Source organism: Suncus etruscus, chromosome 14, assembly GCF_024139225.1.
Source record: "Suncus etruscus isolate mSunEtr1 chromosome 14, mSunEtr1.pri.cur, whole genome shotgun sequence".
Classification (NCBI taxonomy): Eukaryota; Metazoa; Chordata; class Mammalia; order Eulipotyphla; family Soricidae; genus Suncus; species Suncus etruscus.
The window spans coordinates 96,888,291-96,910,265 of NC_064861.1; the positions used below are offsets into that span (position 1 = coordinate 96,888,291).

Below are 21,975 nucleotides of genomic sequence, written 5' to 3' on the forward strand. Positions count from 1 at the left end.
CGAGACTACATTTCCCAGGAGGCCTTGCGGGCGCGCCCAGCGCCGCCATTGGCCCACGTGACGGACGGCTGCGCGCGCAACACCCTCTCGCCCGCACGCTTTCCCACAGCCCGGGAGGAAAAGCGTCTGGCACGAGTAAGCCGAGCCCGACGCGGACTGCCGCCCTCGTCTCTCCTCGCCTCGCCTCGCCTCGCCTCAGAACCGCGGCTGTGGTCGGCCGCTTCATTTTGTACTTCGAGGCGGAACCTTTAGTCGCTAAGCTCGGCTTCTCGGAGACGGCCGAGCTCGGCCTCCATCTTGTGGGCGTGGCGCAGAGAGGCGGACGACGCTCGTGATTGGCTGAGCCGCGGCACGGGGCCCCGCCCCTCTGCGCCTGGCTTCCGGGAAGGTCTGCAGGCGGCGCTCCGGATTGGAGGCTCCCCGAAGGCCCGCCCCCGCCCGCTCGAGGTACGCAAGGCCTGCCGGGAAGCGTAGTCCACGACGACCCCAAGCGCGCCTGCTTCCCCGTGTTCCTGTCTGTTGTCCTTTGGACCCCGTCTAGCCTTTCTCACTGCTCTCTCTCTAGTTCTTCTCTTTCCCGAACAACTGAGTCTCTACAGACCATCCTTTACCATTCTCATATGTAGTTATATATAAATTCATATTATAGATTTATATTATACAATCATTTTTATATAACAACACATATATAAAAAACCTATAGAGTTCACATAACTCAGGCCAGAGAAGGAGGAGTAAGCATTTGTCTCCGGCCTTCTGCTGTCTCCTGGTCTATCTTCGGCTCCACTTCCAGGGGTCAGACCTGAGCATTGAGCCAGGCCTCTCTCCCAAGCTCCTAAGCACCTACAAAGGCCCCGAAAGAAATAAGGCAATTCAGTGAGCCACTTGCCCAAGACTTATTCACCTTGGGGAGAATGACAGGTTTCAAGATAGGTGAGAAAAGAAATAGGAGAAAAGATAAATGGACTGACACACTAAAGCAGCACAAAGTCAGATCCACTCTAGTCCTTCGCGTACTACTGAACAGCAAGTATTTTTTTGTTTTCTTTTGTTTTGGTTTGGTTTTTGGGTCCCACCCAGCAGTGCTCAGGGGTTACTCTTGACTCTAGGCTCAGAAATCGGCCCTGGCAGGCTCAGGGGACCCTATGGGATGCCGGGATTCGAACCACCGTTCTGCATGAAAGGCAAACGCTTTACCTCCACGCTCTCTCTGGCCCCTGAACAGCAAGTATTTGTAGCTGCCTTTTTACAAAAAGTGTCTAAAAACAGTCTCTTTAAGAACTTTAAGCATTAAGATTAAGTTAAGGGGCAGAGTGCTAGCTCAGGGACTGAGCACAGTTTACAGGCACAACTGTCCGAGTTATGAGGCCAGAGCAATAGCACCGCGGTAGGGCAGTTTGCCTTGCATGCAGCCAACAGGGGACAGACTCCAGTTCTATTCCCAGCATCCCATATGGTCCTCTGAGTCTTCCAGGAGTGACTTCTGAGCGCAGAGCTAGGAGTGACCCCAAAAAAACAAAACAAAACAATCCAGGTTAGAACTCTTATCGCTATACAGTCCCCTGAGGACGAGGAGGGGAGTAACTCCAATAGAGCATTTGTGCCCTACCTCACCCCCCAAAAGTAAATTCTCAGGAAGTTGCTACGTATAGGTAAAAGAAATAGCCGAGAGGATCATGGTAGAGACATCACATATCTTAGAAACTCTCGCACAGGGGCCGGGCGGTGGCGCTAGAGGTAAGGTGCCTGCCTTGCCTGTGCTAGCCTTGGGTGGACCGCGGTTTGATCCCCGTTGTCTCATATGGTCCCCCAAGCCATGAGCGACTTCTGAGCGCATAGCCAGGAGTAACTCCCGAGCGTCAATGGGTGTGGCCCCCAAAAAAAACAAAAGAAAAAAAAAAAGAAACTCTCACACATCTATTAGTCATCCCCCCCTTTTCTTGGCCACATTTGGGGCTACAGGGGAGGGGTTACTCCTGGTTCTGTACTCAGGGATCACTCCTGACAGACTCAGACCATATATACTGCTGGTGATCAAACCCGAACAAGCCGTGTTCGAGGCAAGCACCCCTCCCAAATGGCAAGTTTTTGATATTTTCAGAACAAGTACCTCTGATTGTTCTATCATCATTCTGTATGGCATCTTACCTCCTGTGTCTAAAAACTATCTTATTAGGGGCCCGGAGAGAGAGCACAGCGGCGTTTGCCTTGCAAGCAGCCAATCCAGGACCAAAGGTGGTTGGTTTGAATCCCGGTGTCCCATATGGTCCCCCGTGCCTGCCAGGAGCTATTTCTGAGCAGACAGCCAGGAGTAACCCCTGAGCACCGCCAGGTGTGGCCCAAAAACCACAAAAAAAAAAAAAAAAAACTATCTTACTAGATACAATAATGTTTTTTTTTGTTTTTTTGGCCACACCCGTTTGATGCTCAGGGGTTATTCCTGGCCAAGCACTCAGAAATTGCCCCTGGCTTGGGGGGACCATATGGGACGCCGGGGGATTGAACTGCGGTCCTGATCCTTGGCTAGCACTTGCAAGGCAGACACCTTACCTCTAGCGTCACCTCACCGGCCCCTAAATACAATTAATTTTTATGGGGGTGTATATTTTATGAGAGGGAGAAAGGGACATCCAGCTATGCTCAAGGATTTATTTATTTCTTTGTTTATTTATTTATTTATTGTGGGTTTTGGGTCACACCCGTCAGTGCTCAGGGGTTACTCCTGGCTCCATGCTCAGAAATTGCTCCTGGCAGGCACAGGGGACCATATGGGACGCCGGGATTCAAACCGATGACCTTCTGCATGAAAGGCAAACGCCTTACCTCCATGCTATCACTCCGGTCCTCATGCTCAAGGATTCTTCCTGGTGGGGCTTCAGGGGACCAAATAGGGTGCAGGAGATTGAACCCGGGTTGAACAGGAGCAAGTGAAGCACCCTATCCACTCTACTATTCGCTGTCCCTTTTCCAGACCCCTTCTGTTATAATGATTTGTAACTTGCTTGAATTGCAAGGTCTGTATGTCTGACGATGGACATATAATATCGATTCTTTTTTTTGGGGGGGGGGCACGCCCGTAAGTGCTCAGACATTACTCCTGGCTCTGTACTCAGAAATCAGTGCTGGCTGGTTGGAGGACCATATGGGGTGCTGAAGATTGAACCCAGGTGGGCTGCATGCAAGGCAAGCCCTTACTCACTGTGCTCTCAGTCCGGCCCTGGCATTTTAAATTTTTCTTTGTTGTTTTTTTTTTGGGATCACTCCTGGCAGGATCTAACCTGGGTTAGCGGTGTGCAAGGCAAGCGCTCCACTGACTAGAACTAGAGCTCTGGGCCTTCTGTCTAGATTCTTTCTTTCATCCCCATCACAGGTCCTGCACACCTCAGGGTGTGGCCCCCAAAACGAAGAAACATAAACAAACAGCTAATACCAAAAAACCCCACTTTGCACTCCGTGTTAAAATTCCTGTCGGTGGGACCGAAGAGATAGCAGGGAGGTAAGGCGTTTGCCTTTCATGCAGAAGGACAGTGGTTCGAATCCCGGCATTCCATAAGGTCCCCTGTGTCTGCCAGGGGGGATTTCTGAGTGTAGAGCCAGGAGGAACCCCTGAGCACTGCCACTCACTGTCCGGGTGTGACCCAAAAACAAACAAACAAACAAACAAAAAATTCCTGTCGCTGTCTTTCTTGCACTTCTCTCCTAGCGGGTCTGGTCCCCAGCCCAGGCATCCCTGGGAGACGCCGACGCCCTGGTACTCCCAGCTGGACCCACCTCCCGCCTGGGTGACGGGTCCGGGCGTTGCCGCTGACGTGTGTCTCCACCGGGCGCGGGATTGGTGCGGTGCCTGCTCGTCTCCGGAGGTCCAGGGAGTTTCCCGCGCGCCCGGGCAGGTCCTGCTGCCGGTGCCACTGCTGGTGCCCGGGGTCCCCCGAGGAGCTGGCACCCGCCGGCGGGATTCCGGATGCCTGGACCCGAGGCGGGGCCTGTGACCCGATCCTTGTGACCGAGGGCAGGAGGGTGCGGGCCGGGATGCGGGCGGCTATTGCGGATGCTCAGGAGCTCAGAGCTGGGGGTGGGGGTCCTCCAGGGCCAGTTCGGTTCCTCGGCGAGGCAGGATGTCCCCTTGTGTAATGATCAGAGGTCTGACCATCACAGCAGATGGCTTCTGCGGGGATTCTGGAGCCGCCACCCCGTGGCTGTGATGGCACCAGATTGTCCTGGGCCTCCAGGGCAGAACTTGCCAACGCCAGGAATCCTGGTCATGGTAGTCCAGTTGTGGGACCCTTCGGAGGCTTGTTGGTTCAGGGTTTCAAATTTGCTATTATTCCCAGGGATCAAGCCCAAGACAAGCACTGTCCCCGCCCCTGTCCTGAAATCTTAGAGTTTGAAAGCAAGGGTAAGAATCAGGCAGGTACGAAATGGAAGCCACACCTCACTAAAGACTCTTGCACGAAGTTAACAGTAAGGTCCTAGTTGCAGAAGGCAAGGGACAGGTGTCCCCGTTTTGCCAAGGAAGCCTTGAAGGTTCCCAGAGGCACGCTGACCTCTCAGGGTCACCTCACACAGAGCTCAGGCTTTGCTTGCATGCTCCAGGTGGTAACCTTCCAAAGCATTGTTACTCTGGAGTCCCATCTAAACAAGGAAGCTGAGATAATAGGGCATTTGTAAGTCTAGCCTACAGGGGACTAAATGGGGGAAAGTGAGGTTGGAAGGCACTTCCTGGGAGTTGATCCGCACAGGTGAGGTTACCTGTGGAACTCAGCTCGGAGGGGAAGAGATTTTGTGAGCAGAAATCTGCAGGGCTGGGCTGGGCACTGATGTCCAAGGTAGTGACACTGATTCCCAGGCACTGGGAATGGCTATGAATGTGCCATCCAGTAGAAGAGAAAGAGCTGCAAGGTACAACAGGTGGGGCAGGGCCCGGAGAGATAGCACAGCGGTGTTTGCCTTGCAAGCAGCCAATCCAGGACCAAAGGTGGTTGGTTCGAATCCCGGTGTCCCATATGGTCCCCTGTGCCTGCCAGGAGCTATTTCTGAGCAGACAGCCAGGAGTCACCCCTGAGCACCGCCCGGTGTGGCCCAAAAAACAAACAAAAAAAATGAAAAAGGAGGGATGTCGTGGTTCATAAAGGTCCTACCATGTCACTTTCAGTTTCATCTGCCTCCCACTTGGGGTACAGTTCATGTCCAAGCAGCAATCTTGACAAGAGTCAAATGTCCATCCTCATAGTTGCAGCCTCATTCTATTCTTTTTCCCAGGGGCAGACCCTGGCCTCTGCCCAGTCTTCCCAATGAGACCTGCACCCCTGGGCTCCACGGACCACATCCCTAAAGAAGAGGGACCAGTCCTGGTGAAGCTGGAGGACTTGGAGGATGGCAAGGCCGCCCCATGGGATCCTGGTCCAGAGGCTGCTCGTCAGCGCTTCCGGCACTTGCGCTATGAGGAGACCGTGGGTCCTCTGGACGCCCTGAGCCAGCTCCGGGAGCTGTGCCGCCTTTGGCTGCAGCCCGAGGCGCGCTCCAAGGAGCAGATGCTGGAGTTGCTGGTGCTGGAGCAGTTTCTGGGCATGCTGCCCCCGGATATCCAGGCCCAGGTGCAGCAACAGTGGCCAGGCAGCCCTGAGGAAGCTGCGGCCCTGGTCGAGGGGCTTCGCCAAGAATCAGGAGGACCCCGGAGATGGGTGAGTTGAGTTGGCGGCCTGAACCAGGTTGAAGCTGCACGAATGCCTTTTACCCTGGGGTACCTTTTAGGAGGGTGATGTTGTTCAGTGGCTAGAATCACTGGCACATTATTCCAGGGCATTTCATGATGGGTCAACGAATGCCAATGAAGCTCCTGCTCAGGCTTCTAATGGCGGGGTGGTGCCCACCCCCACCTCCAGATCACAGTCCAGGTACAGGGCCAAGAGATGCTACTAGAGAAGAGGGAGCCGTCCAACTTCCAGTCCCACCCTGAAATGAAGCCTCAGACTCCAGAGACAGGGCCTGAGACATGCCCTGGAACCACACAGAAATTCCTGCTGGGCCTGAAGAGGAAGGAGGAGCCTGAAGTTATGGAGAATCTAGGTGAGAGCAAGGCATGAGGGCCCAGGGCCTGGCCTCAACTGCCCAGTTGGCAGTTCTCTGCTGGGTGGGATAGATCCTATTCCACAGTAGCCCTCACATCCTGCCCAACCGAAGCAAGCATTACATTCCAAACAACTGTTGTTTTTATTTACACATTCTCCTTAGGAGAGACATATTGGAGTTCCATGTATGTGAGGAATTTGGGGTTCACGCCCTCGATTCATCCATTGTGGGACAGTTGGAGAGCAGGCGGACCAGAATACATGTGGGCCTAGACCTGTCCACCCACATACCTGCCAGACTGCATGGCACAAACTTAAGCCAGCCTTGTCCTGGAGCAGCTCTTATTGTGGCCCTTCCAGAGGTCTCAGCTCCACCCCTAATCTTGGTCCTTACAGTTGCCCTGCCCAGCCCTGAACCTGCACCAAGACCTCATCCCACCTAGATTCCATCACCTTGCATATCACCTGATGAAAAGGGCAGAAGTGGCACACCCTTGGCTAGCTGACCCCACCCTTCCTCTCCAGGGCTTCTGGATTTGGGGCTTCTGACCAACACCCAGGACACCGTGCCCACTCCCCTGCCTCAGGAGGCCCAGGTGAGTCCCACAAAGATCAGGCCCAGGTCCCTGGGAGCCTCAGGGGGTAGGAATCTGCTTGTTCTGGCCCTGAGCCAGGCACAAGAGTGCAGTGCTGTCTTGTTTCAGAGATGGGGTTTGGTACTAGACCAGGCCTCTTCCCATGAGACCAAGACTCCATGGAGGGAACACTCCAGGGCGCTGTGGCAGGAGGTCGCTGGGGACATCTCCACAGGTAAGACGGGGGCCCTTCCCTTATCTACTTACTCGTTCTTCTGGCTCTTGTTCAGGCATCCCCGTTTCCTATTCCATCTCTTGCTCTCCATTGGCCTCACAACCTCTTTCTGCTGTTCTCACCACAGTAAAACCTTCCAATGGCAAAGCTTAAGTGTCCTGTGCACTATATGGGCTATATGGGTTCAAACCCAGGCAGCTAAGTGCAAGGTGAGCACCACTCTTCTGCACTATTGCTCAGATCCCCCGTTATTTTATTTTATTTGTTTCGGTTTTTGGGCCACACCCAGCAGTGCTTAGGGGAGCCTATGGGATGCCGGGAATCAAACCCAGGTCGGCTGTGTGCAAGGAAAATGCCCTACCACTGTCCTATCCCTCTGGCCCAGACCGTTATTTTTATTAACTCAGTTTCCCGACATTTTTTTTTTTTGGGTGGTCCTACCCAGCAACGCTCAGGGGTTACTCTTGACTCTACACTCAGAAATCGCTCCTGGCAGGCTCGGGACCATATGGGATGCCGGAATTTGAACCACTGTCCTTCTGCATGCAAGGCAAATGCCCTAATTCCATGCGCTCTCTCCGGCCGCAATTTTCCAACATTTTGTGTGGATTTTTTTGTTTGTTTGTTTTGCAAGGGTGGGGGCCACACCCAGTGGTGCTCAGATGTTACTCCTGGCTCTGAGCTCAGAAATTACTCCTAGTAGGCTCAGGGATGCTGAAAGTTGAAGCCAGGTGCAGGCAAACAGCCTACCTACTGTGCTATTACACTAGCCCCACAATTGCCCAACTTCTTTTTTTGGTTTTTGGGCCACACCCAGTGACACTCAGGGATTACTCTTGGCTGTGTGCTCAGAAATCGCTCCTGGTTTGGGAGACCATATGGATGCCAGGGGATCGAACCGCATCCTAGGTCAGCTGTGTGAAAACACCCTACTGCTGCACCATCACTCCTGCCCTGTTATTAACAGTCTTACCTAATTCTTATTTCTTAGACTCTAAAAGACTTAGAGGATAGCAGGAATTTTTTTTTCATTTTTCTTTTTTTTTTTTTTTTCTTCCGCGTTTGGGTCACACCCAGCAGCGCTCAGGGGTTAATCCTGGCTCCACACTCAGAAATCACTCCTGGCAGGCTTGGAGGCTTGGGAGACCATATGGGATGCCGGGATTTGAAACACCGACTTTCTTGCATGCAAGGCAAACACCTTACCTCCATGCTATCTCTTTGGTCCTTTTTTTTTTTTTTTTTTTTTTTTTTAGTTTTTGGGCCACACCCTGCGGTGCTCAGGGGTTACTCCTGGCTGTCTGCTCAGAAATAGCTCCTGGCAGGCACGGGGGACCATATGGGACACCGGAATTCGAACCAACCACCTTTGGTCCTGGATCGGCTGCTTGCAAGGCAAACACTGCTGTGCTATCTCTCCGGGCCCCTCATTGTTTGTTAACATGTAAAACAGAGATATAAATCTCTTAGACCTGAAGTGTGGGTGAAGAGCATATCAACCATGACAACAAACCACACCTAGGAAACATAGTGGTTGGTTACTCACCCAGGACAATCACTTTCTTTTTTTTTTTTTTTTTTTTTTTTTTTGGTTTTTGGGTCACACCTGGCTGTGGTCAGGGGGTTATTTCTGGCTCCAGGCTCAGAAATTGCTCCTGGCAGGCACAGGGGACCATATGGGGCGCCAGGATTCGAACCGATGACCTCCTGCATGAAAGGCAAACGCCTTACCTCCATGCTATCTCTCTGGCCCCAGGACAATCACTTTCAAGGGGACATAATTATCAGTAGGGCAATGTGGCTGGACTGGTTGGGAGCAGCCTTTTTCTGAGCAGGTCGTTTTTTTCAGTGATTTTTTTGGGGGTTGTTTATTTGGGGGGGGAATCACATCCGGAAGCACTCAGGGTCACTCTTGGCTTTGCGCTCAGAAATCGCTCATGGCAGGCTCAGGGGATCATATGGGATGCTGGGATTCAAACCACCGTCCATCCTGGATCAGCTGTTTGCAGGGCAAACGCCCTACTGCTGTGCTACTCTCTGGCCCATTTTCAGGTCTTTTAATCCTTCCAAGAAAGCAATTTTAGGGCCAGAGTGATATAGTACAACAGATAAAAGCATTTGTCTGGCATGTAGTTCACCCAGGTTTGATCCTCAACATCCCATATGGTCCTCCAAGCCAGGAGTATTTCTGAGCTCATAGCCAGGAGTAACCCCTGAGCATCGCCAGGTGTTGCCCAAAAACAAAAACAAAAAAAAAGTAATTCCCTGATGGGGCCAGAGCAATAGCACAATGGTTGGGCATTTACCTTGCATGCAACTGCCCAGGATGGACCTGGGTTCACTCCCTGGCATCCCATATGGTCCTCCGAGCCAGGAGTGATCCCTGAGCATCACCGGGTGTGGCCCAAAAACAAAAATAGTGATCCCTTTGCACAGTAAGTGGGTACACAGCTGGATGTGGCCCAAAAGTAAAAAAAAAAAAAATTAGTGAGGCTGGAGAGATAGTAGAGCAGGTAGGGCACTTGCTTTTGCATATGCCCAACCTAGGTTTGATCCTCAGCATCCCATATGATCTCTCTCTCTCTCTCTCTCTCTCTCTCTCTCTCTCTCTCTCTCTCTCTCTCTCTCTCTCTCTCTCTCTCTCTCTCACACACACACACACACACACACACACACACACACAAGTGAGGGAGAGGGGAGAGGGTGCTCAGTTAATTTTACTCTCTTGCCAACATCCAGAAGACCATTTTCCCAAATCCACTGACCCATGATTGCCCCAGTCGGGTCTCCCACCCTCAATCCAGCCTTATGTCAGGCATATAGAGATCGTAGAAGCAGCCACAGTGGCCAACATTCACTTACAGTTCTGTGCTATGACCCTGCCACCCTTTCCACTACCTCTCAGCGGGCTGGGAGCCCCTGCCATCCATCTTCACAAGAGGTACCTGGCTCATCTCAAGCCAGGCACATCCAAGTCCCAGCATGTGTTTCCTGCCTTCCCCACCCTCACCTTTTCCCCTTCCCCTTCCTCTTGGCTCCACTTCCAGTCTCCCTCAGACCCAACCACTTCCCTGCACTTTTCAAAGCCATCCTATCATTGCCACCTGGACAGTCCCGGGAGTGTCTCACCCCACCTTGGCACAACAGCCCTCCCAGACAGGCAGTCCTTGGGCATGCCATTCCAGGTTTCGCTTGCCAACTTAAGGCAGACCTAGAAAATAAAAAGGCAGTCATCTCTCCAGTTTTCTCCAGGCGTGGTGTCATCATGCAGAGAAGTCTTTGTCACCTCAGTCTTAGCTCTGGCTAGAAACCGGAATGACCTCCCTGCATCCCCAAAGCAGATGTGGGTCCAGGCATATAGGCTTTATGCAGAAATAAGCGGATCCTTGTGCAATGCAGGGTTTGACCTCCGGACGGAAAACGACTGTGCTGGCTCGGACCCTGTGGGTCCCCACCTCCGAGTGCCGTGGGATCTCGGCGTGGCCAGCCTCGCACGCCACCTCCACTCGCCCTCCCGGGAAGGTGCTTTCTCACATGTGCTCGTGCTCTCCAGCGACCGGGGGAGTGAACAGGACCCCCCAGATGAGGAGGCCCAGGGGGACCTGGACCCGGTCTTTGCCACTACCCAGTGGCATGCCCCCAGGAGCCAGGTCCGGGGCTGCCCAGGCACGGGCTCCGGGGCGGTGCGAGGTGGCCGCTGCGACATGTGCGGGAAGGTGTTCAGCCTCCGCAGCAACCTGCGGAGGCACCAGAAGACACACACAGGTGAGCGTCCCTTCCTGTGCGGCGAATGTGGCCGGAGCTTCAGCCGCAGCTCGCACCTGCTCCGCCACCAGCTCACACACAGCCAGGAGCGGCCCTTCGTGTGCGAGGACTGTGGCCAGGGCTTTGCGCGCAGCGCACGGCTGGAGGAGCACCGGCGGGTGCACACGGGCGAGCAGCCCTTCCGCTGCGCCGAGTGTGGCCGCTGCTTCCGCCAGCGTTCCAACTTGCTGCAGCACCAGCGCATCCATGGGGACCCGCCGGGGCCCTGGGCTGCAGCCCCCACGCCGCCCGGGACCCCTGGGCCCCTTCCCGTGCAGCCCGTGCCGGGAGAGCTTCGCGGAGCGAGCCTCCCTGCGGAAGCACCAAGCTGTGCACTCTGGTGACGAGGGTTTTGGTTGCGTGGAATGCGGCGCGCGCTTTGGCCTCCGCTCCAGGCTGCTGCAGCACCGACGGGTGCCTCGCAGGGAGCGGCCAGACCTTCCTGCAGCACCCCAGCCTCACGCAGCACCAGCGCACCCACAGGCTAGACAGGCCCTTTGCCGGCCGGGACTGCGGTCGCCGCTTCTTCCAGAGCGCCAGGCTCTGCCAGCACCAACGTGTCCACAGCGCAGTTGCCAGCGCCCACCACCGCCTCTCTGCTGTGTCCACCCACCCAGTGCCAGATCCCACAGTTGGTGCTCAATAAAATGTCTGAAACCTGGGTCTCACCCACAGTGCCTCCCACCTTTGTGGGTCTCTCTCGGACTCACCCACCAGCAGCAACCTCATGGCTCCTCTAAGAAACGGGCCCGTGGCCAGAGTCAGCACGAGGGGGAGGGCGTTTGCCTTGCATGTGGCAGCCCAGGTTCAGTCTCCAATGCCCCACAGGGTCCCCCGACCTGCCAGGAGTGACTTCTGAGTGCACAGCTAGGAGTAAAGCCTGAACACCACTAGGTGTTCCCGCCCCCCCCCCCCAAAAAAAAAGAATTGGGCTCTGTGGAGGTGGTTTCTGTCCATGTCTAGATGGGTGTTTCCATGCATCGTGTTTCCTATACCATTTATCCAAGATGCCTCAACCACGCGTCCTCAGTCTGAACCACCTGCCAGGCGAGAACCTCACTCATTAAGACTGGCTGCAGGGACATAATCCTAGTAGAGCAAGAAGGGCACTTGCCTGACATCTGGCTGGCCCTAGATTTGATCCCTGGCATCCCACACAGTCGTCCAGGCCATATCAAGAATAATCATGTAAGCACCGCTGAGTGCGACCCCAAAACCAAGAGTTGTTTTTTTTTTGGTTTTTGGGCCACACCCGGCGGTGCTCAGGGGTGACTCCTGGCTGTCTGCTCAGAAATAGCTCCTGGCAGGCACGGGGGACCATATGGGACACCGGGATTCGAACCAACCACCTTTGGTCCTGGATCGGCTGCTTGCAAGGCAAACGCTGCTGTGCTATCTCTCCGGGCCCAAAACCAAGAGTTTAAGGGGAAAAAGAACCTGGCTTCCCTCCATATTTGTTGCAGTCCTATTCCCCGCCAAACACCCCAGCATGCCCAGGACCAGGGGCATTCTAGCTAGCACCCAACATATCTGGTATTGTCAACAACTGATGGGGAGCACATTTTGTGCAGAGCAGGTGAAGGGACATTGTCCCTCGTCCAGTGATGACATTTGTCCTCTCCAGATACAAAAGAGGCTCTGAAGATCCTGGTCTGAGACCCAGAGAATCAGAATGGTGAGGAAAACAAATGCTGAGCCCCTAAACTTTGGCTAGGACTCAGATCCAGGAACAGGGAAGGACTTACTGTGCTCAAATTCAGGGAGTCCCAGAAATTCAAAAATCCTCTTAGGTGAATTTTAGCAAGACTGCGACTTTATTTAGGAGCCAGGTACTCAGGGCACCATATGCAGTACAAGGGACCAAACTGGAGTTAGCAGGGGCTGAAGAGATATCACAGCCGTAGGGCATTTGCCTTGCACACAGCTGATTCAGGAAGGACGATGGTTTGAATCCCAGCATCCCATGTGGTCCCCCGTGCCTGCCAGGAGCGATTTCTGAGCTCAGAGCCTAGAGTAACGCCTGAGGGCCACTGGGTTGACCCCTCCCCCCAAAAAAAACCCCAACAAACTAGAGTTAGCTAAGGCAGATGCCTCAAATTGTGTGCTAGCTTTCTAGCATCCTATGTGACTTTCAGAATCAGATACTGAGGAAAGGGGCCAGAGAATCAAGCACAGGCGTCTTAATCGTGCTATGTCCATGGCTGACTTAGCTTAGATCCCTCACACCCCAAGCCCTACCAGTAGTGATTTTATGAATACACAGCCAGGAGCAAGCCCTCGACACCCCATCAGTTGTGGCCCAAAAAGAGAAAGCTGCCTTGTTCTTATCTTGGAGAGAAGATAATACAAGAATCAAGGGTGTTTGCCTTGATTATTGGAATCACATAGAGTCTCCTGAGCACTACCAACAGTGGTCTCTGAGCAGAGTCCTAAGCACGGCTGGGTATGGACCAAAAATCAAAACAAAATAGTTAATATACTGGAGTCAGAGAGACAGTATAGCAGGTAAGGCATATGTCTTGAATGTGGTTGGTTCCCTCACATTCTAGATGATGTCCCTGAGCACAGCCTCTTATAGCCCAAAATCCAACTCAGAGTAACAAAAAAGTGAGGTTTGTGGCTAGAAGAGAATGTAAAATAAAGCATGCAAGCAGCCATCCTAAATTCAATCTCCAGCACCCTGTATGATCCCTAAACTTTGCTAGGTATGCTACCTGAGCACAGCCACAAATGGGTCCAAAATAACAGCCAAAAAAGTGAGATTCTACTCATAAAAACTACAGCATGAAAGACCTGGAGATATTAGGCCAGTGGTCCACACTAAAATTTTATGGACCCTCCTGTGGGTTGAACAATAACCCTTGAGTAAAAAACACAGAGAGCGGCTGGCATGGTGGCACTAGAGGTAAGGTGCCTGCCTTGCCTGCGCTAGCCTAGGATGGACCACGGTTCGATCCCTCGGTGTCCCATATGGTCCCCCAAGCCAGGAGCGACTTATGAGCGCATAGCCAGGAGTAACCCCTGAGCGTCACCGGGTGTGGCCCATAAACAAAACAAAACAAAACAAAAAAACACAGAGCAATGTGAAGTCATTTCTGTAGTTAGTAAGAATGCCTCCACAAGTTGGTCTGGAAGCTGGATGGGGGATGAGAACCTAGATGCTGCCGTACCATGAACAGGCTTGGACTAACAGACCATTTAGGTGCTCTTGGCTACAGCCATAAGAGAAACTCTAATTCCCTGGTCTAGCTGGCAAAGCTGCCTATCTGTGGATCAGCTAAACCTGACACAATAGTGTTTGCTCCAAAGCCCAGCTCCAGCCTCCCCATAGCATATTTATAGAATTTTTCTTGCCCCAGCTCTGTCCACCTCCCAGCACTGTTCTTATCACTGCCACCCAGCTGTCTCCCTTTCCTGCCAGTTCTTGGACTCACCTTTCAAAAATCAACTCTTAGGAGCCTGAGCATAGGACTGCGGGTAGGGTCTTTGCCTTACACATAGCCGACCAGGGTTCAATCCCTGGGATCCCATATGGTCCCCCGAGTCTGCCAGGATGATTCCTGAGTAGAGCCAGGAGTAACCTCTGAGCACTGCCAGGTGTAACCCCCAAACAAAAAACAAAAAACCAGCCTCTTAACTTTCCAGTGTCAGTACATAAATGTTCCCACTAACATCCCTAACTTACACCTTCACTCTTTGCAAGCTGAATACTATTTGCATAGTTAGTCTTTCCAAGAAACTGCGCCCAGCTCCTTTCAGGACTTTTACACACACAGATCTTGTACTCCTTTCCAAGATACACACCCAGAATATATGTAACATCGCCCATCATCCTTTGCCAGGGTGACAAGAAAGAAAGTGCTGGTCCTTTTTCTACGCAGCTTCTTGTCTTTTTAATTTTTTTGTTTTGTTTTGCTTTGTTTTTGGATCACAACCAGCAGCACTCAAGGGTTACTCCTGTACGCTCAGAAATCGCTCCTGGCAGGCTCGGGAGACCCTATGGAGTGCCGGGATTCGAACCACCGTCCTTCTACATGTAAGGCAAACGCCCTACTTCCATGCTATCTCTCGGGCCTCTTGTTTAACTTTTTTTTGATAAAGCAGTTTATTGATTTTTTTGGGCCATACCTAGTGATGCTCAGGGGTTACGCCTAGCTCTGAGCTCAGAAATTGCTCCTGGCAAGCTTGGGGGACCATATGGGATGCCAGGAATCGAACCAGGTCTGTCCTGGGTCAGCCACATACAAGGCAAATGCCTTACCGCTGTGCTATCTCTCCGGCCCCCCAGCTTCTTGTCTTAACTCAATCAACTTCTTCTCCCTGGTCCAGACCACGTGCCCCCCTTGCCCCATCATTCTGTTACTTGCCGAGTACCTCGTTGGATAATAAACCATAAGGTGAGAGGTCTAAAGCCCACTTTTTGTTAGCCCAACAACCCTGGAGAACTAACAGCCCACCCGAATATAATGATCTCCATAACTGACCTGCATAGATGTCTGAGCAAACAGAGCTACCCCGGGACTTTGAAAGGATGGTCAATCACTACCTGAAGATATCAGCTCTGAATATAAGAAACAAACAGAAGATGAAGATTTGGTTATGTTGAAGAACACTGGGCTAAGGCTGAAGAGCATTGTGAGGTGTGGCATCGGGGACCCAAGGACGGCATGGAGAAGCCACTGGAGAACGCCAGGCGAGGCGATCAGTCCTTGAGTCCAAGGCCTCCCGCAGAGGAGTGCCTCCGTGAGACACTACGGCACGCACTGCGCGACTCAGGAAACAGGCTAGTCCCTGGGTCAGGGGTTCGGGATACCCTGCAGTCTGGGCCGCGATGGGCACGAAGAAGGTGCCATCCACGCCAGGCCCACAGCACTCGGCTGACTGAGCCGGACGCTGGCAGGCGTTGACTGAACCCTGGTCAGCCATGTGCAAGGCCGCGGACCCTGCGCTCCTCGTCCTGTTGCTTGGACCCCCAAAATGTGTGGCAGTCAACTCAGCCCTTGCCAGAGAGCGCCCAGCAGGTCCGTTGGTCGCCTCGACCTGCCCTGCCCTGCCCGGGTTTGGTTTCAGGACCCCATGTGGCGGATGTGATGAGGGGCAGCTGGGCTTTGCTTTGGGTTATTTGGGGGCTACGACCCGCAGCGCTCAGAGGACCAGGTGGGCGCCGGGGATCGAACCCGGGTCGACCGCCTGCAAAGAGCCGAACACCCAGTGTTCCGCGCGTGGGGCAGTCAAGGAGGGCTCAGGATTCAGGGGCTTGCGAGACGCCGCCTCAAGCACGGTCGTAGTCGGCGCGGACTGCGGGTGAGCTGGTGGGCCGAGAGCGCCAAGTAGCGGGACCGCCCCTGAGGGAAAGGCGCGCAGTGATTGGGCGGAGGGATGACCACGCCCATCCACAGAGAGAAAAGATGCGCAGCGATTGGGCGATCGGTAGGTCACGCCCACTAGCCACAGGAACTGCGTAGCGATTGGACAGGCCATTGGCCACGCCCACTACCCTGAGGAAAAGGTGCACGGTGATTGGGCGAACGGCTTGTCACGCCCACTCGGGGAGGGTACAGCCAGCCGGAAGCGGGAGAGGGCACTCGGCGTGTCGAGAGACCGCTCCGGGTTCGCCTGTGTGACGCCCCACAGGCCTCAGGGGCACCCAGACACGAGTTCTGAATGGGTTTACCTCCACCAACACCTGGGTGCTCGGCCCCGTACCCGCGCCTAAGCCGCGGCCCTCACTTTCCCCCTCAGAGATACGGGTCCGAGTTGGAACGTGGGGCCGCGAGGGGGCCCCAGCTAGCTCCACGGCCCCAACATGGCGACGGCCCCGCCCCGTCCCGCCCTCCCGCCGTACGCGCATGCCCGGAAGCGGCCGGGGAACGAACGGAAACACCCGAGTCCCTTCGCTCGGCAACGCGGGGGGGGGGGGAGTCGCGCGGGTGGCCGGGGCTTCGCAGGCGCATGCGCATTGCGCGGCCAGGCGGGGTGAGGCTGCGCACGCGCACTGCGCGGCCCGAAAGGCGGAGCCGAAGCGGCCGAGTGGCGGAAGTACCCGAAGCGGTGGGGAGCCTCCGGGGCCGTTGCGGACCTCCGCTCCGAGCGAAGCCGAGCCTCCTCCGGGACCCGGCTTCCGCCGCCCCCATCCGCCCGCGGGAGGAGCCGAGCGAGCGGCGGCGGCGGCCCCACGGCCGCGGCAGCCCCGCCTGCGGAGAGCCGAGCGGCCGCGGAGGGGGCGGGGCCGCGCGCGCCGAGGAGAGCCGAGCGCGTCCGGAAGCGGCCGAGCGCGCCCGAGCCCGGCGCGGGCAGGCCGGAGCCCGAGTACGGAAGCCGGCTGGGGCCGCGCTGTGGGCGCGGAGCGGCGCGGCGCGGCGCGGCGCGGACGGGCGGCGGGCGGGGAACGGAGCGACGGCGGCGGGGCCGCGGCTGCTGGCGCGAGGGGCGGCGGCGGAGCGGCCCGGCAGCGGGGGAGCCGGGGGCCGGTCGCGGGCCCCGCAGCGGCGGTCGCGGCGGCAGGATGATCAAGCTGTTCTCGCTGAAGCAGCAGAAGAAGGAGGAGGAGTCGGCGGGCGGCACCAAGGGCAGCAGCAAGAAGGCGTCGGCGGCGCAGCTGCGGATCCAGAAAGGTGGCGGGCCGGGCCGGGCCGGGCCGGGCGAGGGCGAGGCGGGCGGCGGAGCCCCGGACGCGGCCTGGCGAGCGCGGGCCTGCGGCTCGGAGGAGGCGGGGTGTCGGGGTGCGGGGACGGGCGCCGAGGAACGGGGCCCGGTCGGAAGGTCGGCGGGGACGTGGGCGGCGAGGCGGGGCGAGCCGGGGTCCCCGGGCGGCTGCGGGCTCGGGGTGTGGCTGACAGGTGCAGGACGCGAGGGAACGCTGCGAGTGCGACCGACGGGCAGGGGGTCGGGGCCGGGGCCGGGTCTGTGGGATGATGGAGGGGCGGATGGAGCGAGGCCGCCTCGCCCCGGCCGGGGTCTGAAGTCGGGAGCCCGAGCCCGGAAGCGAAGGTCACTCGCTGCGGCAGAACCCGGACGGGCCTGGGGGGGCGGCCACAGTCCGTTCTGGGCATCCCCGGGAGGGGCGTCCATTTCCGCCTCCACGGCAGGACTGCGCTCTCCGCGCTCGCGTTTCCTGACTCAAAACCAACTGTTTACTCGCTGCGCAGAAGCGGGGCGCGGGGGAGGAACGGGCAAAGCTCGAGGCTCGGGGTTCAAAAGCGCCGAGAGCTGGCGCCCAGCCGCCGTGGAGGATGCAGGTCCGGGGGGAGCTAGCCGGAGGAACAGGTACGAGGTCGGGCTTGGGGGCCCTGCTGACAGCCGCACTCATCCGAGTGCTTTCCTCCCCCCGTCGCCCGTCTCTGCGACGTGAACCAGACATAAACGAACTGAACCTGCCCAAGACGTGCGACATCAGTTTCTCAGACCCCGATGACCTCCTCAACTTCAAGCTGGTTATCTGTCCCGATGAGGTGGGCTCCACAGCCATCTTCCAGGGAACGGGGATGGGTGGGGGCACGCAGCCCCACCTGGAGGAAAACCTCTCGTGTCCTGGCCAGACCTGACACCTTCCTCTTCTCCCCCTTCTTAGGGCTTCTACAAGAGCGGGAAGTTTGTGTTCAGTTTTAAGGTGAGTTGTAGGCGGGGTGGGGGAGATGGCTTCCTGGGCCGAGGCCTTGTGGGGCACCTACCGATCTTCCCGCTTTCTCTCCAGGTGGGCCAGGGTTACCCGCATGACCCCCCCAAGGTGAAGTGTGAGACGATGGTCTATCACCCCAACATTGACCTCGAGGGCAACGTCTGCCTCAACATTCTCAGGTGAGGGCGTCAGCCCTGCTGGTTCGTCCCTTTCCTCGCCCTGCTGTCTCCCTCATGTCTTCGGTTCCTGAAGTGGTTTCCCTCCAGGACTGACCTTGGCATCTCCCAGGTGTGTCCAGAAACCCTCCCAAGAGCCCTTCACGTGTCCACTTGGCTCTGCACGCGGGGCCTGACTTGCCCTGTCCAGCGGGGTCTGTGGGCCAGTCCACTCCCCAGCCCTGACCCTGATTCCCTCCCTCTGCCCACAGAGAGGACTGGAAGCCGGTCCTTACGATAAACTCCATAATTTATGGCCTGCAGTATCTCTTCTTGGTGAGTAGCGGGGCTGGGGAAGGGGGACCCTCTGCCCCTTGGGCCTGTTGACCCCCGTCCTGGCCGCAGGAGCCCAACCCTGAAGACCCCTTGAACAAGGAGGCCGCCGAGGTCCTGCAGAACAACCGGCGCCTGTTCGAGCAGAATGTGCAGCGCTCCATGCGGGGAGGCTACATCGGCTCCACCTACTTCGAGCGCTGCCTGAAATAGGGTCGGCGCACACCCGCCCCTGCCAGGGCCACCAGCCCCGGCGTCTCCTGCGAATATTTATTGGGGCCACGGGTGGGGGCGTGAGGCGGCCTGCGGTGGAAGCCCATGCCCTGGCCTGGTCTCCTCTCCCTTCCACCCGCTCCTCCTCGTTATTTTTTTTTAAACCACCGTGTGATTAAGGTCGGCGCAGCCTTCCCCAACCTTCTCGGCGACGGGAAATGAATTGGCTTGCCTAGCGTCCAGCCCCCCATTCCGGCCTCTGGGATGGGGGCGAGGGCCCAGCCCCCCAGCCCTCCATCCCTGGAGGTCCCACCAGGCTATTAAAGGGGAATGTTACTGCATGGCCTCCGCCTCTTCCTTCTATGGTGGGGCGGGCAGGTGGAGTGGCGGGAGGCCTGCGGTTGGGGCGCCCCGACTGCCTGTGCCTTGGCAGCTGAGTTGAAGGTAGCGGGAGGGATGGGGAGGATGGGCCGGACCCCGCAGCCGGCCACCGATTGCCGGTGCCCTGCAGCTCCACGGGCTCTGCCGCTGCCAGGTGCACAGGCTTGGGCCCACAGGGAGAGGCCGGGAACTGCCCCTAAGTCCTGCGGCCCGAGGGCACCGGCGTCACGGGCCTCCTTGAGACACTTACCAGCCCGCCCGCCCACCCACTCCATCCTCCCTGCGCCTGACTCTTAGGCGTCTTGGGCCCGGACTTGCACCTAGCAAAGACCATGGGGAAGTCGAAGGCAGTGCGCACGCGCACGCGCCCGGTCCCGGCGGCCCGCGCGTGCGCAGTAAGACGCCTAGCCTCGCAGCGTTCCGGGTGGGCGGGGCGCGTGACGCCAGCGCGTTCGATCCGGAAACGGCGGCGACGGGCCGAGGAGCGGGGCTGTCGGTGGGCGCGCCGGGGAAGTGGAGCGGCGTGACCCGGAAGCGGAAGCGGGGCCGCATCGCAGCTCCGGTGAGTGAGTGGCTCCGGCGGAGCCGCGGGCCCCGGGTGGGCGTGGGGCGGCGGCCGGGAGGGTCGGGGGCTGCCGCGTCCGTGGCCCCCCGCCGCGGGGCCCGCGCCCGCCCGGAGCCGCCATGGGCGCCGGGGAGCGTTCGGTCCGGTCCGCTCTCCCGGTCTCGCGCCCCTCCACCCAGGCCCGCTTCCCCCGCCGCAGGCCCCCGCAGCCGCCATGGACCTGCTGTTCGGGCGCCGCAAGACCCCCGAGGAGCTGCTGCGGCAGAACCAGCGCGCGCTCAACCGCGCCATGCGCGAGCTGGACCGCGAGCGCCAGAAGCTGGAGACGCAGGAGAAGAAGATCATCGCCGACATCAAGAAGATGGCCAAGCAGGGCCAGATGGTGAGGCACGGCCAAGATGGCTCCCGGAGAGCCAGCTGGCGATAAAGACCAGAGAGAGGGGACAGAGCCGAGTTGGAGGCGGTGGGAAACCCTGCCGCACGGTGGTGGGTGGGGCCGCGAAAACAAGGGTGAGACCAGGTAAAGTTTTAGGTTGGTTATTCAGCCCGGAGAAGGCAGAGAGACCCTTTGTCATTTACTCCAGACTCTTGACAGCAAAGCTCTAAGGACCAGAGAAAATGCTAGATGCTTAGGTCCATTTCCCGGAGTCTTGTCATTACCTAAGCACTGCCTGCAATGCGCAGGGTGTGGCTGATTTCAGCGCTAGTGGACAGGCAAACACCGTAGCCGGACCAGTGGAATGAGGCTGAGGGAATAAGCGCGGCTTTCAGATGTCCCTCAAAGCATCAGGAGGGACGGGGGACTGGCTCAGCTGCCCTCCCCTCGCCTCTGCAGGATGCCGTCCGTATTATGGCCAAAGACCTGGTTCGCACCCGCCGTTACGTTCGCAAGTTTGTGCTGATGCGGGCTAATATCCAGGCCGTGTCCCTCAAGATCCAGACACTCAAGTCCAACAACTCAATGGCACAAGCCATGAAAGGAGTCACCAAGGCCATGGGCACCATGAACAGGCAGGTGAGTCTCTCTCCTCTCCCTAGTCCTCTGCACACTCCCTCTGCCCCTCCTTGGGAACCACGCACACACACGCCGCCGCCCCCCCCCCCCCACTTCCAGCTAAAGCTACCCCAGATCCAGAAGATCATGATGGAGTTTGAACGGCAAGCAGAGATCATGGACATGAAAGAGGAAATGATGAACGATGCTATTGATGACGCCATGGGTGATGAAGATGATGAAGAGGAGAGGTTTGGAGAGGGAAAAGGAGGGTGGGGGTGAATTCCTGCTCTTCTTGCCACAGCCCTGGCCCTCCTGAGTCCCTTCTCCTTTTCTCTAGTGATGCTGTGGTGTCCCAAGTACTGGATGAGCTGGGATTGAGTTTGACAGATGAGTTATCAAGTGAGTGCTGCAGACAGTGGGTGGGTCCTAACCCACCATTACTCCTTCCCATAAAAACTCACTCAACTGCTTTTCATTCCACTTTGTTTGCAGACCTCCCGTCCACTGGTGGCTCACTCAGTGTGGCCGCAGGTGGGAAAAAAGCAGAAGCTGCAACCTCTGCCCTGGTAGATGCTGACGCAGACCTGGAGGAAAGGCTCAAGAACCTGCGAAGGGACTAACAGTCCAAACCCCAGGGACCGGTAGAAGTACCAACATTTTCATTGTATAACCCTCTGATAATAAAAAAATTTTAAGAGTTCTCAAGCCTGATGAATGCTAGGCACATTGAGGACACTTGTGGCAGTATATATATATATATATATGTACAGCATGGAGAAGTTTGCCTTGTAGGTCACGGACACGCCTGTTAGCTACCAAGTGCAGCCCAAATAAGGTTCCACATCCGTTGAATTAATATCATGGCCTTCAACACCTGGTCAAGCTTATCAGAGTTTGATGATACAAGATTACCTGCCAGAGTATCAGGCACACCCATTCACCGCACCATTCTGACTAAACTGCTTAGAATGCAAGTTGCTATTTAAATGATGTGTTATGTATCCTTGGTCTCCCAGGTCTTGCAGCCTACC

At 56.5% G+C, this 21,975-nt stretch overlaps 3 protein-coding genes across 3 annotated transcripts; all 3 read left to right on the forward strand.

The window, feature by feature from the left end:
* Positions 1–363: 363 nt before the first annotated feature.
* Positions 364–11,328, forward strand: MZF1 (myeloid zinc finger 1). Its single transcript, XM_049787656.1, is given in 8 exon segments — positions 364–447; positions 5,260–5,681; positions 5,883–6,066; positions 6,594–6,664; positions 6,773–6,878; positions 10,278–10,941; positions 10,943–11,116; positions 11,118–11,328. Coding segments are annotated over 7 exon segments (1,800 nt in total). The 5' UTR covers positions 364–447; positions 5,260–5,291.
* Positions 11,329–17,126: 5,798 nt separating this feature from the next.
* Positions 17,127–19,343, forward strand: UBE2M (ubiquitin conjugating enzyme E2 M). Its single transcript, XM_049787107.1, has 6 exons — positions 17,127–17,296; positions 18,039–18,133; positions 18,253–18,291; positions 18,376–18,479; positions 18,728–18,791; positions 18,861–19,343. Exons 1-6 carry the CDS (start codon positions 17,188–17,190, stop codon positions 18,999–19,001), a joined length of 552 nt encoding a protein of 183 aa, XP_049643064.1. The 5' UTR covers positions 17,127–17,187; the 3' UTR covers positions 19,002–19,343.
* An 811-nt stretch (positions 19,344–20,154) lies between these two features.
* On the forward strand, positions 20,155–21,644 carry CHMP2A (charged multivesicular body protein 2A). Its single transcript, XM_049787099.1, has 5 exons — positions 20,155–20,329; positions 20,783–20,962; positions 21,062–21,192; positions 21,282–21,343; positions 21,437–21,644. The coding sequence occupies exons 1-5, from the start codon at positions 20,162–20,164 to the stop codon at positions 21,562–21,564; spliced, it is 669 nt and encodes a 222-aa protein (XP_049643056.1). The 5' UTR covers positions 20,155–20,161; the 3' UTR covers positions 21,565–21,644.
* Positions 21,645–21,975: the final 331 nt, after the last annotated feature.

What these genes read in the sequence shown, in the direction of transcription:
- UBE2M (XM_049787107.1), top strand. Translation starts at nt 17,188, where the DNA reads ATGATCAAGCTGTTCTCGCTGAAGCAGCAGAAGAAGGAGGAGGAGTCG. An exon ending in TGGTTATCTGTCCCGATGAG is followed by an intron (nt 18,134 to 18,252) that starts GTGGGCTCCACA and finishes CCCCCTTCTTAG; the next exon opens with GGCTTCTACAAGAGCGGGAA. An exon ending in AGTTTGTGTTCAGTTTTAAG is followed by an intron (nt 18,292 to 18,375) that starts GTGAGTTGTAGG and finishes CTTTCTCTCCAG; the next exon opens with GTGGGCCAGGGTTACCCGCA.
- CHMP2A (XM_049787099.1), top strand. Translation starts at nt 20,162, where the DNA reads ATGGACCTGCTGTTCGGGCGCCGCAAGACCCCCGAGGAGCTGCTGCGG. An exon ending in TGGGCACCATGAACAGGCAG is followed by an intron (nt 20,963 to 21,061) that starts GTGAGTCTCTCT and finishes CCCCACTTCCAG; the next exon opens with CTAAAGCTACCCCAGATCCA. An exon ending in GAAGATGATGAAGAGGAGAG is followed by an intron (nt 21,193 to 21,281) that starts GTTTGGAGAGGG and finishes CCTTTTCTCTAG; the next exon opens with TGATGCTGTGGTGTCCCAAG.